The sequence below is a fragment of the Camelus bactrianus genome, chromosome X (genome assembly GCF_048773025.1).
Source record: "Camelus bactrianus isolate YW-2024 breed Bactrian camel chromosome X, ASM4877302v1, whole genome shotgun sequence".
NCBI classification, from domain to species: Eukaryota; Metazoa; Chordata; class Mammalia; order Artiodactyla; family Camelidae; genus Camelus; species Camelus bactrianus.
This window is the reverse complement of record NC_133575.1, coordinates 18,610,472-18,627,749: the sequence shown is the minus strand read 5'-3', so window position 1 is coordinate 18,627,749 and position 17,278 is coordinate 18,610,472. Positions and strand designations below refer to the sequence as shown.

Sequence of the window (17,278 nt, the reverse complement as noted above, 5' to 3'; positions counted from 1 at the left end):
AGAGCAGGGAGATGAACCCAAGTCTGTAGGGCTCCAAAATTCATCCCCTATGTTATGTTTTCTCTCCTGCGAGGTATTAGTAATATTTCATTTTGAGCACACGGAGCTGCCCACATAGGTTAGCCACAGCGTGGGCTCCCAGACAGCTCAGTGAATTCATCCACGGAATGCCACTGTGCAGAGTTCTCCATCTGGTTGTCGGGGTGCAGTTGCCAAGACTCAAGAACAACAGTGCTGCTTTGGGCGTAATTAATGTTTAGACAATAACTGGCCAGCGTGTTCAGCTGCTTCTTGAGGTCACTCCTGGGATAGGAAAATAGGACCCTGTATTGGCATAAACAGGATGTTTGTTTTCTCTGTGCTCTGAAGGGAGGCCATTATCTCAGTCATCTTGAAGTTATACCAAATTGCTGAGGTGCAGGTTCAAAAGATGGAGTGGGGAGGATATGGCTCGGCCTGGTTTTCTGTTGTTTAAAATAGAAAGTTGATGGATATGAAGTCCATTTTTGCTTAATACAATTCTGGGGGTAGTATTTTAATAAAGTTTTTTAGCCTTTCAAAAATGTAAAGTCTTTTAAGAACACTTAAAAAGCTGTAGATCAATTTTTAAATTGTATAGCTTGGCCCATAAATAATTCCCGTGTATGGAGTCAAAAGCTAATGCAGCCAGTGGATCAATACATCACACAGTCATTATGGTCCTACTACCCACCCTCCCCTAAGCTGGGCATGATGCGTGATTGAAACACAGGCAGGGCTCTTTACTCAAAATGTTCATAATATGCTTCAGGGGCTTTCAAATATTGCATGCCTCAGAATCCTCCCTGAAGCTTTTCAGAAATAGAGCTGCCTGGGACCCACTCCAGACCCACAGTCTTAGTCCATTCGGGCTGCTGTAACAAGATACCACAGTCTGGGTAGCTTACAAACAGCAGAAGTTGATTTCTCTCCACTCTGTCTCCTTCTGGTGAGGGCCCTCTTCCTGACTCATAGCTGGCACCTTCTCACTGTTTTCTTACATGATGAAAGGAGCTAGGAGCTCTCTGGAGCCTCCCTTATAAGGGCACTAATCCCACTCATGAGGGCTCCACCCTCATGACCTGAGCACCTCGCAAAGGCCCACCTCCTAATATCATTATCTTTGGGAGTTAAGATTTCAACATATGAATTTCGGGAGGACACATTCAGACTGTAGCACTGACTGAAGCAAAATCTTGAGGAGAGGGACCTGGACGTGTTTAACAAGCTCCTTAGTTGATTCTGATACTTACCAAGGTTTTTGAGCCGGCAGTGTGGTTGATGGTGTTTTGGTAACATAAACCACTACAATGTTTTCTGTGTCACACTGTATTCTATATGTGTCTATACAACATCACAGGAAGTATGTACAGGAGATATGCAGGCATGCATGTGGGTATTGAGAGGCACACTAGTCTATTCTTTGCATGTATGTGGTTGAAATGTACCTGCAGGTAAATAAACATCTATTATTTTAAATCATAGTAAACGTTTATTGGGCATCTATATGTATCAGGCACTGTAAATTCACTCAACAAATACTTCTTAAGAGCCTACTATGGACCATCAGAAAATGAAACAGACAAACATCCCTGTCCTCAGGGAGCTAATATTTTAATAGAGAAATATCAACTATAAATGAATAAGACAAATGACAGTGAGTGCCATAGCAAGAAGTCAAGTGGGGAGGTGGGGAGGTGATGGGGCCTGCCAGGAGTGGGGGCAGATTCCAGTTTAGAAGAGGAAGGTCGGGGAAGACTTGAGAGGGGAGAGGGAGTGAGCCCTATGGATACTTGGAGCACAAGCGGTCCAGGTTTGGGGAACAGGCAGTGTAAAGTCCTGACCTGAGGAGGAGTATTCCTGGTGGCTTCAGGAAACAGCAAAGAGGCCAAGGGCTGGGACACAATGGGAGATGCAGTCAGAGGCAAGGAATGGGTGGAGGGAGATGTGGGTCTTATAGGGGCCTGTAGGCTGCTGGAGGAGTTTGGCTTTTACTCTGAGGGAGGTGGGAAGTGTTTGGATCCTGGGAATGATATAATCTGACAGGTTTTAATGGGATCATTCTGGCTGATGAGAACAGGCTGCTGGGGACTGGGTGAGGCTGGAATCTGGAGACTAGTGAGGAAGCCACTGCAGTAATCTAAGGTAGACGGTGAATGGGCCGGGAAGGGAGTGTTGAGGCGGTGAGAAGAACGTGGCTTCTGGTGTGCTGGGAAGGAACCAGCAGTTTAGCAATGGTATGGATGCAGAGTGTGAGAGCTGCAGGAGGAGGGTTTGCAAGGATGCTGTGTGTGGCCGTTGCCTGGACTTACTCTGTGGCCAGTTTTGGATCTAGATGTGGCTCATGATTTGGCTCCAAGAAAATGACTCTAGTTTGGTTTTTAAAAGGTATCTTGTACGCTTAAAATTTGTAAGTTTATTGTATGTACATAATACCTTAAAGAAAAAAAACCTCATCTTCAGGAGCAGCCAGGGTAGTCTGACTGGCCGCAGTGAACAGGTAAACTTGGGAAACGGGGACTGTAGCCACAATGACATCTCTTGACATGTAGAAAATCTGCTTTTGCCAACAAAAATATATTCTGAGTATGATATTGAAGAATATTTGTTGCTCACTTTACTTCAAAGCACTTCTATGTAAATCCTCAAATATTTTCTAAGGCCGATAGTGGAGAATATTATCTTACTTGCAGATTGAGCAGCTTGAGAGCTAGAAAGGACAGGATGTGAGAAGGATGAATTCCGCTAGACCAGATCTTCTATTCTGTGACTTTCTCCCCTTGATTGTGTGGTGCAATGTCTAGTGACGACCTCAATCCGGGACCAGAAGTGTGTGTGTGTGTGTGTGCGCGCACGCGCGCACATGCGCGCGTGCATGCATGTGAATCACACTTGAGATACTAAGTACAATGATCTTGTAAAGGAATTGGAATCGATCAAACCTTCTACCATTTCAGGCCTCTCGGTCTCTCTCCTTGCTCTCCCTTTTCTGTCTGTTCATTTTATTTCTGAAGAGTAATTTTCACCGAAGGGTAGGGTAGGGAAATAAAAAGATGGGCAAGTCACATGAAGTAGTGTGGAGAATAATCTTAATAAAAGCCGTAGTGGAGAATGCAGTTGTAATTAGCACGAAAATGAAATTCTCAATTGCCAGTAGATTTCAGCTTGCTTCGCTTTCCTGATCCTTTGTTCCCTTAAAAAACTGAGTTTGATTATGCCTTGCATATAGCAAGGCTGAGCTCTTTGTCTTGCTGAAGAAGCTGTGTCTGTACTGGGATGGCTGTGAGCAGGGTCTGGGCCAGCTAACAGCCTTTAATGCATTTGCTTGCTTCAGTTTGCAGTGACGACCTCACCCACAAATTCAAAGGTTTCACTGTGATGAACGAAGCAGAGAGATACGAAGCTCTGAGACACTGTCGCTATGTGGATGAAGTCATCAGAGATGCTCCGTGGACACTCACGCCAGAGTTTCTGGAAAAACATAAGGTACTCATTCTTCCACATTCTCTAAGTAGCAGAATTAGGGAGTCGTCTGTTTCTACAGCTTATACCCAGAAAGTCCAAAGACATCCAGTTTCTGAAAGAGGTAACTTCAGGGACCGACGTGTGGTGTCATGTGAGGCAGCATCTCTCTTGTGCCCCCGCCTGGGGACTGATAGCCTCCCACTTCCCCGCTGTGGGCTCTGGAGCTTGGCCACTCAGGTCCATGTGCAGCTTCTATCCCTTCTTAACTGGGGGACCTTGAGCAAGATACTGAACTCACTCACCTAAACTGTAAAATGGGTGATATTGCTGCTTTTCTCACTGGGCTGTGTTGAGGATCTAATGAGATCATGTAGTAAAACCCTTGGAACATTGGCTGGCCCATAGCAAGAGCTCCAAAAATGTCATCATCTTCATCATCACCATCGTTATGATTGAGGCTTACAGTTTCTCGGGCATCATTTTTCATGGAACAAATGACCACCCATCTTACCCAGAAGGGCAGGGGCCAGCCTGTAAGGAAAGAACTTTATATCTCTGATTCTGTGACCCTAAGACTCCTACCGATAGAAGATTTTTATTAGTTGAAAACATGAGAAATTCTTTTGATCTGCATCGAATTATGTGCTTTGTATCTCCCTACCAGCCCCACATTAGGAGCTATTCTTTCCTTTTATAACCAGTACAAAAAAATAAGATTAAGCTGTTCTAAGAGTTTTCTTTTCTATTTTTAAATTCACGATACAGAAGAGAATAGAGAATACTGATAAATGTGCATGGGTAATAGCAGAGGAGACAATTTCCCAGCAAGAATAAAAGAAAAAAGGAAAAACTACAATATGATTGACTTCCAGCAATCACTAACACATTTTCACTAAGCACCTATTGTAGCTTCAAGCTGTACGAAGCATTATGGAGATACGGATGATGGTAATGATGCCTGTGGTTTATTGAGTACTTACCATGTGCCCAGCCCGGTGCTAAGTGCTTTGCTCTTAAGGTGAATCACATTCATTCTCATCGTTACCCTGAGACGCTGTTGTTGTTACACATTGGAGAGGAGGGACAACTGAGCTTGAGTACTAAGAATAGAATTGATAATCATAACATTTATTGAGTACTTGCTGTGTACCAGTTATTATTTTTAGCATTTTAAAATAATTATATCACTCAATCCAATGATTCTCAAGTTGGGGGCTCGTTTGCCCCCAAGGGATGTTTAACTGTGTCTGGAAACATTTTTGGCTGTCACAACTAAAGGGATGCTACTGGCATCTAGTGGGTGAAAAGGCCAGGGTTGCCGCTGAGAATCCTACAATGCACCAGAAAGACCTTTCCCCTCCAGCAAAGAATTTTCTAGCTCAAAATGTCGCTAGTACCAGGGCTGAGAAATCTGATATGATCCTTACCACTGATTTGTGAGTTACACAGCTAGTAAGTGATGGGTCAGAAATCTGTACCCAGGAAAAGTGAACTGCTCCTCTAAGCTACCTCTCAAGGTGGAGTGAAGCCTTGTGGTGAAGGGCTCTGAAAGCTAGGCCAGGAGTTTTTTACTTTATGTAGCAGGAAACGGGGAACTGATAAAGATCAGCAGGCTCAAGGATGACCAGAAGAGGACTCTGTTTCGGGAGGTGGCATGTGGCAGAGGGATGGCTGGGAGAGGAAGGAGCCTATAGTGAAGAAGCTCAGGGACTAGTTGGTATTAATAATCCAGGTGACGGAGCCTTGGATTTGGCATAGTAGCAATGGAGAGGAAGTCATGGCCATATGTACGTGTGTGCGCACGCACACACACACAGAAACACAATGGAACCTGTGACACATGTGCTATAGAAGTGAAGGAAGTAGGAAAGATGGCTGATTCCCAGTTGTTTGGTGCCTAGGTAAACTGGGAAGATGGAGGTGCCTTTGAAGGGGCACCAGTTTTCAGGATGAATTAAATTCCAGACAGGTGTTTAAAGTGATAGCTAGGGTGGCAAAAGAGAAAAGGGTGATTTGGGGCAAATTTGACCAGTTTCCTGGTTTCAGCAGCCTTATGCCCCCAAATGAAATCATAATACTTGCCCTATCTGCTTCACAAGGTGGTCGTGAGCATCAAATGAGAGACGTGAATCCATTTCTATGATACACAGTGTGACTTAAGTGTCAGGGAGGACCTCTGGCCACCAGTGGGACAGGAAAATGAGAGTTTTGGTTCCTCATCATAGCAGGGGTGATGAAAATCTGAAGCATCAATGAATTCTCTGAAGGAGACATTTTAGAGGCAGAAGAACAGAGGGCCAAGAAAACCTACTGTCAGAGGTAAGAGAAGAAAGAGGGACCAGCAAGGAGAGAAACCAATCTGGTTCCCATCAGCTCATGGGAACAGAGACAGTTGGGAATACCTTTCCGTCAAGGATTCAGGTCGATATTATAAACTGCTTATTACAACTGCTTTTTTTCAAAAATGTACGTATTTTCAAATCACAGACGTGCACATCTGTCCCAGTGGTGACGTCACTCCTCTCTCTCCAACAGATTGACTTTGTGGCCCACGATGACATCCCATACTCCTCTGCTGGCTCTGATGATGTTTACAAGCATATAAAGGAAGCAGGTGAGGGCTGCTTCTGCGCTTACCTGTCCCTGGCAGCATGACAGTCAGGTTTCATAAGAGACATCTGCCCTGGGTCTGCAGCATATACGTACAGGGCAGAGGGATTTCAGATGTCCCCGAGTAGCCTCTACAAGCCTCTGCTGACATGTGCTAAGCTTCAGCCATGACACTGACGCCAGCTAGGTATTTATATAGAAATTTACCTGAGCACCACAGTACTCAGCTTCCGGTTTGAGGCTTGATTTTAGAGTTCATCACAGGACCCTGTTGTTTAAAGGCCAATCATTTTCCTCGTTCACAATGAAATTACTTTGTACTCCCAAGAAAGTTCCTTCCAGAAGAAGACAGATAATTGGTAACTAACAATCTGGATTCCTTGTCCCCGAAGTCCAGTCCTGCCATATGTCGTCCTATCACATGATAATGATATCCTCAAGTACCAGATGCAGAGGCCAAAACAAAACAAAACAGGATAAATATTTGTGGAATCAGGTAAACTCTTTTCTTCCTGAAACTGTTAACTGCTGTCATGGAAGGCAGATTTGGTGCCTGAGCTTTGGAAGTTGTCTCCTTTGTCACTAAGCATTTCTGTTCAGGTCAGAGACTCTGGTCAGCCCCAAGGATATATTAGGGTGCTGGAAAGAGGGAGGTTTCCTTCCATCGTGGGCTCTGCAGAGTTAATTCCTCCATCAAGTTCTGTTCCTACTCCTGCTATGACTCTAGGGAAATTGCTCTTGGGGCATTATAGTAGGATCTGTGCTTTCTAGCCATAATGGGATTCTCCTTGTAACATTTATTTCCTCCTTTTCCCCTTCCTGCCCGGATTTACCCATAATCCCTTGTGTCCTTGCATCCTTGCCTCGTCTGCATCCTGAGGAAGAGGAGTATGTTTTCCGTCCTAGGCTAATCTCTTATCTGAACCTGCCTTCTCCCTTCCCTGGACAGTGTTTTCTTTCATTCCTCCTCCCTTTGCGAGCCAGGGTTCTCACTCTCTAGTACTTTCTTCTCGGCTTACAAGCATGTGGAAGTCTACAGAAACAAATAAAGCCAAATCCTTCCTTCTGCCCTCCGTCCTGCCTCCTCCTCCACTCACATCTTTGCTTGGTCCTCGTCTTACTGGCCACTGTCATTCCTCAGCCACTTGTGCTCTGACTTCTGTCCCATCTTCCTTCAGTTCAGAGCTGACTTTTGGACCCCCCAATCCAGCGGCCTCAGTTCAGGTCTCTGGGCATAACGACCCTGCTGAACATGTTCTTCCTTTTCTTAGATGCTCTTGTCTTTGCTTCCACTTCTGGGACATTGTATTTTCCCGTTGGTCTCTCTGTCCACTCCTGGGTTTAGTTACCAGGTCTAACTCCTTCGGCCTCACCCAGACTCTTTCTCACCAGCTTCAACTCTGCGCACTGCCTTCCACACGCCCTATGCTCCAGGCATACGGAGTCCATCCTGGTTCCCAGACAGGCCCCTGCTTAGTACCTTTGCTCCAGCTGTTCTCTGGGCTCGGAATGCCCTTCTCCTGAGCATATTTGTCTAGTCGCAGCTGGGGAGCCAGGCTGGACGTGCCCTCTCTCCCTGGGGCCTAATTCATCACAGCCCTTGCCCTCCTCAGATGCAGACACTCTTTGCACGTGGACCTCCTGTGCAGCTCCCTTCTCGTGCCGTCCTGGTTGTGTGTGTGTGTGTGTGTGTCCCTAGCTTGAGTGAAGTGGCACAGGCCACGGCCATATCTCATCCATCTTTGCATCCCCAGCACAGTCCCTGGTACATTCATGGTGCTTGTTAAGTGCTGGCTAAACAAGAGAGTGCATTTATGGACGGTGATGGGGGAGCAGCTTAAGACGGAAGCCTCTTGTCTGCAGGGGTTCTTCCCGCCACACGGGGAATGGAGCCATTTACCTAGGTAGCTTGGGCACAAACTTCTGTCTTGTGGAATTACTCAGATTATTTAGATGTAAGGGTAATGTTTTGGCCTGAATGATAGGGACCTTTATATCCAATTTGTTTGCTTTCCGTTGGTATCTTGGCCTCTGAGTCCCTCGCACACCTCTTTACTGAAAGAGATGTTGGTGACATGGACTAAATTACTCCCAACCAGCCTCACAGCCCAACAAAATCTCATCAGAAGAGGGAAGGGCTTACTATTTGAGTTGTTTCAAAAATGACTATGATTTGAATGAAAGATCTTTGAAATTATACCTATGAATTTGCATTTTTCTTGCTCTACCTTATAGCAGGCGAGAACTCACAAATTGTAGGTGCTGTTTTGGGCGAACGTATAATGGAAAAATAGTCTCTGCTTGACCCAGTACTCATCATTTTCCTGAGCTGAAGTTTTCAGTCAATGTCACAGGGTTTCAAATAATCAGCTAAAAATCAAAATAGTCATTGCTGGGGTTTTTAAAATACCCAGCCTCCCCAGGTTATCGCCATTTGGATTACTAAAAAAGACAAATGGAGCAAAGGTAATTACTTCTATCCTCTTAGAGTCAGGGTTTTTCTGACTCTAGAAATAGAGCTGTCCAAGATGGAAGGTAACCTGAATTCCTTAGCTTTTCCATCCAACTTCCTTCATCAGACCACCTTCCATAAACTTCCCATAAGCCTGTTGCTGCCTGAGAATCTTGGAGCAAAGAAGAGTCTGAGAAGGGATGGGCTGGAATTGGTATTTTAGCTAGAGGTAGGTGCAGAAGTAGATTTTTCATGGCTTAGTTTGTATTCTGCTCTTCTACTTTCTACTGTACATCTCATCTATAGGCACTGTAGGTGTATCCATGCATACCTTCCTACACAAGGTAAAGCATTATCTGGCATCATACAGACACTCTAGTTTACTGAGTTACAATATGCTTTACTAGGGATTTCAAGGAGTCTAACACACACCTCATTATGTTTGAGCTGCCCTCAGTGCTGGCATCCGCCATCAGAGCCATCTTCTCCCATTCCTGAGGGCCACCGGAATTCTACTCATGGTGGTCCCACCATCCCTCATCCTCAGCCTGCTGCCGCCATAGCCATTTCCTGGTACTCATAGACCGTCAGACTCGTGAGGTAGAATGGGCTCTTAAGGGTCACTAACCCAGTCATCTATGCTGTCTTTGGCATCACGCCAGCTCCTGGTAGAACTGATTCTTGTACATCTCCCGTGATCGGGAGCTTCCTATCTCCTAGGGCAGCCCATTCCATCTTTCTATGGGTTTTTTTTAAAACATTTTTTATTGATTTATAATCATTTTACAAAGGTGTGTCAAATTCCAGTGTAGAGCACAATTTTTCAGTTATACATGAACATATATATATTCATTGTCACATTATTTTCGCTGTGAGCTACCACAAGATCTTGTATATATTTCCCTGTGCTATACAGTATGATCTTGTTTATCTATTCTACATTTTGAAATCCCGGTCTATCCCTTCCCACCCTCCGCCCCCTTGGCAACCACAAGTTTGTATTCTATGTCTATGAGTCTGTTTCTGTTTTGTATTTATGCTTTGTTTGTGGGTTTTTTTTTTTTTTTAGATTCCACATATGAGCGATCTCATGTGGTATTTTTCTTTCTCTTTCTGGCTTACCTCACTTAGAATGGCATTCTCCAGGAGCATCCATGTTGCTGCAAATGGCGTTATGTTGTTGGTTTTTATGGCTGAATAGTATTCCATTGTATAAATATACCACCTTTTCTTTATCCAGTCATCCATTGATGGACATTTAGGCTGTTTCCATGTCTTGGCTATTGCAAATAGTGCTTCTATGAACACTGGGGTGCAGGTGTCATCCTGAAGTAGGGTTCCTTCTGGATATATGCTCAGGAGCGGGATTCCTGGGTCATATGGTAAGTCTATTCCTAGTCTTTTGAGGAATCTCCATACTGTTTTCCACAGTGGCTGCACCAACCTGCATTCCCACCAGTAGTGAAGGAGGGTTCCCTTGTCTCCACAGCCTCTCCAGCATTTATTGTTTGTGGACTTTTGAATGACGGCCATTCTGACTGGTGTGAGGTGATACCTCATTGTAGTTTTGATTTGCATTTCTCTGATAATTAGTGATCCTGAGCATTTTTTCATGTGCCTATTGATCATTTGTATTTCTTCCTTGGAGAATTGCTTGTTTAGGTCTTCTGCCCATTTTTGGATTGGGTTGTTGGTTTTTTTCTTATTAAGTTGTATGAGCTGCTTGTATATTCTGGAGAAGAAGCCTTTGTCAGTTTCATTTGAAAAAATTTTCTCCCATTCCTTAGGTTGTCTTTTTGTTTTACTTATGGTTTCCTTTGCTGTGCTGAAGCTTGTAAGTTTCATTAGGTCCCATTTGTTTATTCTTGCTTTTATTTCTATTGCTTGAGTCGACTGTTCTAGGAGAACATTTTTGAGATGTATGTCAGATAATGTTTTGCTTCTATTTTCTTCTAGGAGGTTTATTGTATCTTGTCTTATGTTTAAGCCTTTGATCCATTTTGAGTTTATTTTTGTGTATGGTGTAAGGGAGTGTTCTAGCTTCATTGCTTTACATGCTGCTGTCCAGTTTTCCCAACACCATTTGCTGAAGAGACTGTCTTTATTCCATTGTATATTCTTGCCTCCTTTGTCGAAGATTAGTTGACCAGAAGTTTGTGGGTTCATTTCTGGGCTCTCTATTCTGTTCCACTGGTCCTTATGTCTGTTTTTGTACCAATACCATGCTGTCTTGATGACTGTAGCTCTATAGTATTGTCTGAAGTCTGGGAGAGTTATTCCTTCAGCCTCTTTCTTTTTCTTCAGTAATGCTTTGGCAATTCTAGGTCTTTTGTGGTTCCATATAAATTTTATTATGCTTTTGTTCTAGTTCTGTGAAATATGCCCTGGGTAATTTGATAGGGATTGCATTAAATCTGTAGATTGTCTTGGGCAGTGCATCTTACTATGGTTTTGACTGTCGTTGGTTAACACATGAATCCCCTCCGAGCGCACCCACCAGCCTGGAATTACCCCCAGGGTTAATTGAATCAGGGTTTCCTGCTATGACAGTTCCTCCGCTACCTTGTAGAGTAGGAACAAGCGTTTGCTGGTGGTTTTATTCCTGGATGAGTGTCCTCCAGTGAGCTAAGAAAAAGTTAGTTTCCTGATTTTAGGGCATAAAGCATCAAGTTCTAGTTGTTTAGGTGTAGAAACAGGTCCACTGTTTTTCTAACTCTAAGCAATTTATCATCATATTGTTGTGTAACAAACGACTCCCACAGTTAGTGACTAAAAGAGCCACTTTGTTTTGCTCATGATTTTGTGGGACAGGATTTCAGCCAGGGATTGGCTGCATGGTTCTTGCTTAGGGTCTCTCAAACGGTTGTAGTCAGACGCTGGCTGGGGCAGTGGGTCCCCAATGGTGCACCTAAGTGGCTGGCAGTGGGTGCTGGCTGTCAACAGGGAGGTCAGCTGGAGTTGACACTGGAGCACCTACACGTGGCCTCGCTGAGTTGTGTGGCTTCTCACAGCATGGTGGCTGGGTTCCAAGAGTGTGCGTCCTGAGAGGAGGCTTCTGGAGAGCAAGCAACTGTGATCGATGCCACAGAGCTGCTTCTGACCTAGCCTTGGAAGTCACCCAGCATCACTCATACCACATTCTATTTGTTATAAGCAAGTCACTAAGGCCAGCTCAGATTCCAGGGGGCAGGAATTGTGCCCATCTTTAATCTACCATAATTTCCATCTCCAAATTGAATAGTCAGGTTGTATTTTACTGGCCCTGGGAGCACAGGCATAAGACTTAGGTGTGACTTGTCATTTGCGTGAGGACCCTTTCTTGTGGCCCACTGATCAACTCTGCTGATTCCTCACCAGGCGGGAGAGACAGTAGAAGTCTGTTTGGGGCCCAGGTAGAGAAGGCCAGAGTGTTTATCGTGGGAGAGAAGGATGCTCAGAAACAGCATAAGTGTCCGTATTGGGCTTCTATACTCTAGTCTGGGTTTATTCTGAAAGTCAAAAATCACTTTATATGAAACCAGAGGTAGCGAGAGCATGAATTAAACTTCATAGCCCTCTGCTCTGCTTGTCAGAACTACATGTCAAAACTCTCCGGCAAAGCTGGATGAAAAGATGGAGCTTAAATGAAGTAGACTGGAAGGTCCACATTACTGCTTACCACTCTAATATGACCTACTACTGTGGAAAGTTTCCTTCATTAACATGTGCTTTGCTGCTTCTTAAAATAGTTCCATAGCCCAACACCGCAATTCTGCAAAGCATGATAAAAAAAGGTTCTCTGATCATGCTCATTACTGAATATTTTTAGCAGAGCAATAATTAGGATTTGGAGGAAGCCGGGTGCATCATTATGTCAGCAGAGGGCTTGGCTTCTTTCAGAGACCTACCTCCTAACCAGCCAAAGCAAATCTCTCCCCCATCCCAACTTGCAGCCGCTCGGCCACAGAGGCCTCACCCTGTGGCTTCAAAGAAAGAGTGAGCTCATGTCACTAGCGTCTAAGTGACTTGCTTGCTAAAATCAGTTAGTGGCTAGAGAATCTTCTTAACACTGTAGCAGGCAGAGGCGGGGGTGGACTAGCTGCCTGCTGAGAGATGGGCCACAGTCCTTACCAGAAAGCTCCCTGCTGCTCCCACCAAGGTGAGGATGCTGTTTCAGGCACCCTGGCTTGGGACCCCACAGGGTTCTTGGCCCATCAGAGCCCCCTGGACAATTGGATCAGTTGGTGCTATTTATATCCATCTGTTTAAATGTTTGCATCCTCTGCCTTCTACTTAGTTTTCTGTTTGAGTCCACCTTCTTAGAAGATGCTAAAAGAAGTTTCTGGCCAAGTGGCAAACCCCAATGCTGTCCTCTGAGATACAGAATATTTGAAACTAGAGGCTGGTCTCTAACAGCAGCAGCGCCACCCTGCTGTGGGTACTGTGAATGTGCAGACGGGCAAAAAGAGAGCTCCAAAGGGACACCCTCGTTGGGGCTAGAAGACGGAAACACTCACCAGTGTCCAGAGAAGCAGAGGGAACTGGATTGAGATAGGCACTTAGAGATGAGTATGCATCTCGTCATTCGTTCAGCAAATATTCCTAGTGCCTGCTTGTCACTCGGTGCGGGGAGTCTGGACAAGAACAAGACAGGAGCACTCCCTTCCCTCGTGTAGCGTCTAGTCAAGTGGGGAAAGTGGTTCTTGAACAAGTGGTCTTGGGATATTTGAAGGAAAAGAGCGGTGGACCACGGGAGAGAATAAAAGTAGGAAGACCCGGCTGGGTTTTGAGAGATTTCCTTGAGGAAGTGATGCTAATGGTGAAACCCAACAGGTTAACCATTGGACTAGGTCCTTGGTTAACCCGGTGGAGAGTATGTTTGTGGCAGAGTGAGGGGAGGGGGCCGGTCTTGGCAGACACTGAAGTCCAGCGTGGCGGGGCCGAGGCAGGGTCTGCCTGTTGCTCGGCTCCATAGAAAACAATGAGAATGGTGCTCCCTGCAGCTACGGTGCACAGGGGCCTTGGCTGAGGGAGTGAAGCGGGAAGGAGGGTCTGAGACGAGACTGGGGAGGAGCACAGGGCAGAGAGGAGGCAAGCTGCTTCAGAGTCAAGTCAGAGATTTGAATCTAAATACAGAGGACAGCAGAGAGCCAATGAAGGATGTTGAGCAGGTATGTGACTTATATTTTGGAAGACTGCTCTGTGGCTCTTGCTACCTGGAGAGTGGACTGAGGGGACAAGAAAATGACATCCCTGGAGACTGGTTTGTAGTCTCTGGTAATCTTTGAACAAGGTGGGATTAGATTGGTTTAGATGGAGGCTGGAGAAAAGTGGGTGAATTAGGGAGACATTTAGGAAGTAGGCTGGTGAGTAAGAAGGAAATTGATTGGGCGTAGAGAGTAAGGGAGAGGGAAGTGGTACAGATGAGGCCAAGGTCACCTTGTCCAGCCACCATTTTTCAGCTTTGGAGACTGAGGTTAAGTAACTTGCCTTCTGAGGCTTGAATGACTTGCCCAAGTCTGCCAACCGAGGACCCAGCACCCTGGTCCCCAGGCTTTGTCCATCATGCCGGCTCATGCCTGGTTCTCTGAGGGACCATTATCATATTGGGTAGAAAGATCTCAGTTGCCAACACATCATTTCAGTTGATAACAGAAGTGCAAGCGTGAACCAGATTGTTGTCTTTGACATTTGTGATTTCTTGATAGCCTTTCTTTACAGTGATTTTGTTACATATATGGGTACACACAAATATATCTTTGAGGACTTTAGGAAGTTCTGTGAGAACTTGGCATCTTCTGTGCTTCATTATTTTTACTCCGTCCTACAGAGTCTAGATGAAAGGTCCTTTGAGTGGAGAAACCACCATTCAGAGTAGACTGCTCTTAGAGAAAATCATCTAGCACACCCCCCTCGCCGGGCATGTCTTTAGATCAGAGACAACAGAAATAGTACACTCTCTATCCTTTTCCTTCGCTATAATGTGAAGCAGAACTCCTCGGGGAAGAAGGGGAGTTGCCCTGACTCATTTGTTGACTCACTGTTATGCTCCGTCCACTTACTCATTTTATTTGCATTTATTGAGCACCTTCCATGTGCTAGACACAAACTGGGTGCTTGAGACACAGAAATGATCAGGGCATAATCTGTGCTTCCCGGATGTTCCCTTGCTCCAAGGAGACAGATATCTAAAATAGTTTTGTTAATGGAAGACAAGTTTATGTTCTAAATGTTTTGGCTTCTGCCTGGTGATGTCAGGAAGCATCACCGGAGACATAGCCTTGAAGCTGGACCCTGTAGGATGAGGAACAACTCTGCAGCTGGTGTGGCAGGGAATGGGCATCCGGGGCAGAAAAGAAGGGCTTGGCGTGAGCAAGTGCCAGGAGCCGGGCAACTGCACGGCGCATCCAGGGAACAGGTCCAGGATGACAAACATGCCGTATGCCTGGCAGGGAGGGAGTGCACGGAACTGAGCCTGGCAGAGGCAGCTAGGGCCAGGTGTGAAAGCCTTAATGACACACCTGGGAGCGGCCACTCTGTCCTGGAAAGGAGGGCCATTCAAGACAATGGGACACCTGAGGTCACCTTAGTTGTTCCTGTTTATCTCGTCTTTCCTATTCGGGCAGGAATGTTTGTTCCAACGCAGAGAACGGAGGGCATCTCCACATCAGACATCATCACCAGGATTGTCCGTGACTATGACGTTTATGCCCGACGCAACCTGCAGAGAGGGTACACGGCCAAGGAGCTGAACGTCAGCTTTATAAACGTAAGTGCGCCGCCCCATACCCGCTGAGGACTGGCACGTCACATGACTGCTGCCACCGTTTATTAAGTGTTCTTGATGTTTCCATTTATCGTCTCATTCAGTCAACATGACAACCCAATGATGTATTATTATCCCCATTTTCTAGATGGAGAAACCAAGGTCCAAAGGGGTAACATAAGTTGACCAAGGCATACAGGTAGTGAGCAAGCTTCACATTTTATAAAGGAGCTGCCTTGCCCCCTCCTCACCCCGCCCCCCACCCCCGCCTTGAGAATTCTCAGACTTGGGGGAAAGGTTTCTGGGAGATCTGCTTTCAGGAAAGGCAGGAGTTGTCTTCTGCTCAAAGGAAAGGAAGGAAGGCAGAGGCAATGAGGAGCTAAACCCAGAGAAAATGCTGTCTTGTTTTAACGTTTTTAAATTTTCATTTTATTAAGGCCTTACAGATGCTCATTAGAAACCTTAACAACCAGGTTTTTTTTTAAAATTGTCCAGAGAAATTACAGCTGCTTAAATAAAGCCCAGAGTCTATGGCTTCCTTTTGTATTTCTGCTGTATTGTTCCCACAGAGCTGCTGTTAGTTTAATAATAGAGCAACCGTTCAAACAATCTTTAAAACAAGCAAAACAAGCTGTTAAAAAGCAAAGACGGCAGCCCAGTTGCTGGAGGTGATGTTCGGGAGTCTGGATGGCTGTATTTGCCTGGCCTCCGAGGAGCTGATATACAGAATGTTCACCCCCAAAAAGAGATGGTGGGTTTTCCAAGAGTGATTTGTCTACAAAACTAGATCCTTATAATTACATGCAGCCACAATGATCCAGCAGCTTCCACGAATCGATTGTTGGTGCCTTCAAAATTAGGAGTGGTTCATTCATCGTGATTCATCATGAATCAGTTGTCCTCGCCAGGCAGAGAGGGTTAGGAGCCCGGGCTCTGTGGTTTCGTACAAACTGGGCAACAAAATGGAAAATGCTGGGTTCAAGTGGTACCAGCACAAGTGGCTGAAAAGAATTCAGGCAAAGTGATGATATGGTATCTTATAGAGAATAAAGCCCTGGTTATTTCAATAAATTAAACCGTCTGTTCTTTTAAATTGAATTCAGTCACCCATAAAAGCATGTTGAGCCACTTCCCAAAGTTATTGCTTGTGCTCTGTAAACAGCCTTTAGATAAGCCACTTAGCTCGTGGGATGGTGTAGTCAGTGTGGACACGCCCTCTGCCTTTCTGTGACAGCAAACCCAGCTGCAGCTCTGAGATAAAATCAAATGGGTGGGCGTGTCGGTGACTCCCAGAACCTCCGAGGTGGCAGGAACCTGGTGGGAGTCAGTCACCCAGTCCGAGTCCCTCAACTTAGAAATGAGGAAAGCTGAGCTCAGAGAGGCGACCTGGCTAAGGTCCCTCAAGCAAAGTAGAGGTGGCGGTAGCGGCAGCCTCCCAGCGTCTTGACTTTTGGTCCAGTGCTCATTCCGGTGTTCGGTGCCGCTCTTGAGAGCTGTGTGTGATCAGCGTGTGGTAGGTGGAGCTGGGTGGCAGCACGTACAGCTCACACCTCACCCTGCGGCTGCAGTCAGGTTTGTAAGGTCTAGATCGGGGAATCCGGACCCAGTTTTGTAATAATCTATGTGTCTCAAAAAATTCTGAAATATGAAATGAACTTCAGTTCATATAGTGAAGAAAAATGATCAACCTTATTACCTCTTCAGGAGAAGATGTATTACGATTTCATGGAGGAAAAGACCCTTTGTTTTGTGTTATTTTCATGGTTTTGATACCACTCTGATCAGGTAATGTGATTAAATGCCTATGCCGCTTAATAGTAATGAAACAACGAACACACACTGAACTGTTCCTAAGTGCCAGGCTTCGTGCCAAGCACTTTACATGCTTTATCTAATTGTTACAGCAGCCCTATAGGGTAGGGATAATAATTATCCCCATTTTACAGATGAGAAAACTGAGGTTTAGAGGTGACACGTGGCTTGCCCAA

General features: G+C 45.3%; 1 protein-coding gene across 2 annotated transcripts in view; it reads left to right on the top strand.

Moving 5' to 3' along the window:
• Nucleotides 1-17,278, top strand: part of PCYT1B (phosphate cytidylyltransferase 1B, choline) — a 116,784-nt gene that overhangs the window by 48,933 nt on the left and 50,573 nt on the right. For both annotated transcript variants that reach the window (XM_074359604.1, XM_074359603.1), the window contains exons 4-6: nt 3,353-3,504; nt 6,019-6,097; nt 15,151-15,293. In XM_074359604.1, coding sequence (XP_074215705.1) covers nt 3,353-3,504; nt 6,019-6,097; nt 15,151-15,293 — 374 coding nt within the window. The remainder of the gene's footprint in view (nt 1-3,352; nt 3,505-6,018; nt 6,098-15,150; nt 15,294-17,278) is intronic.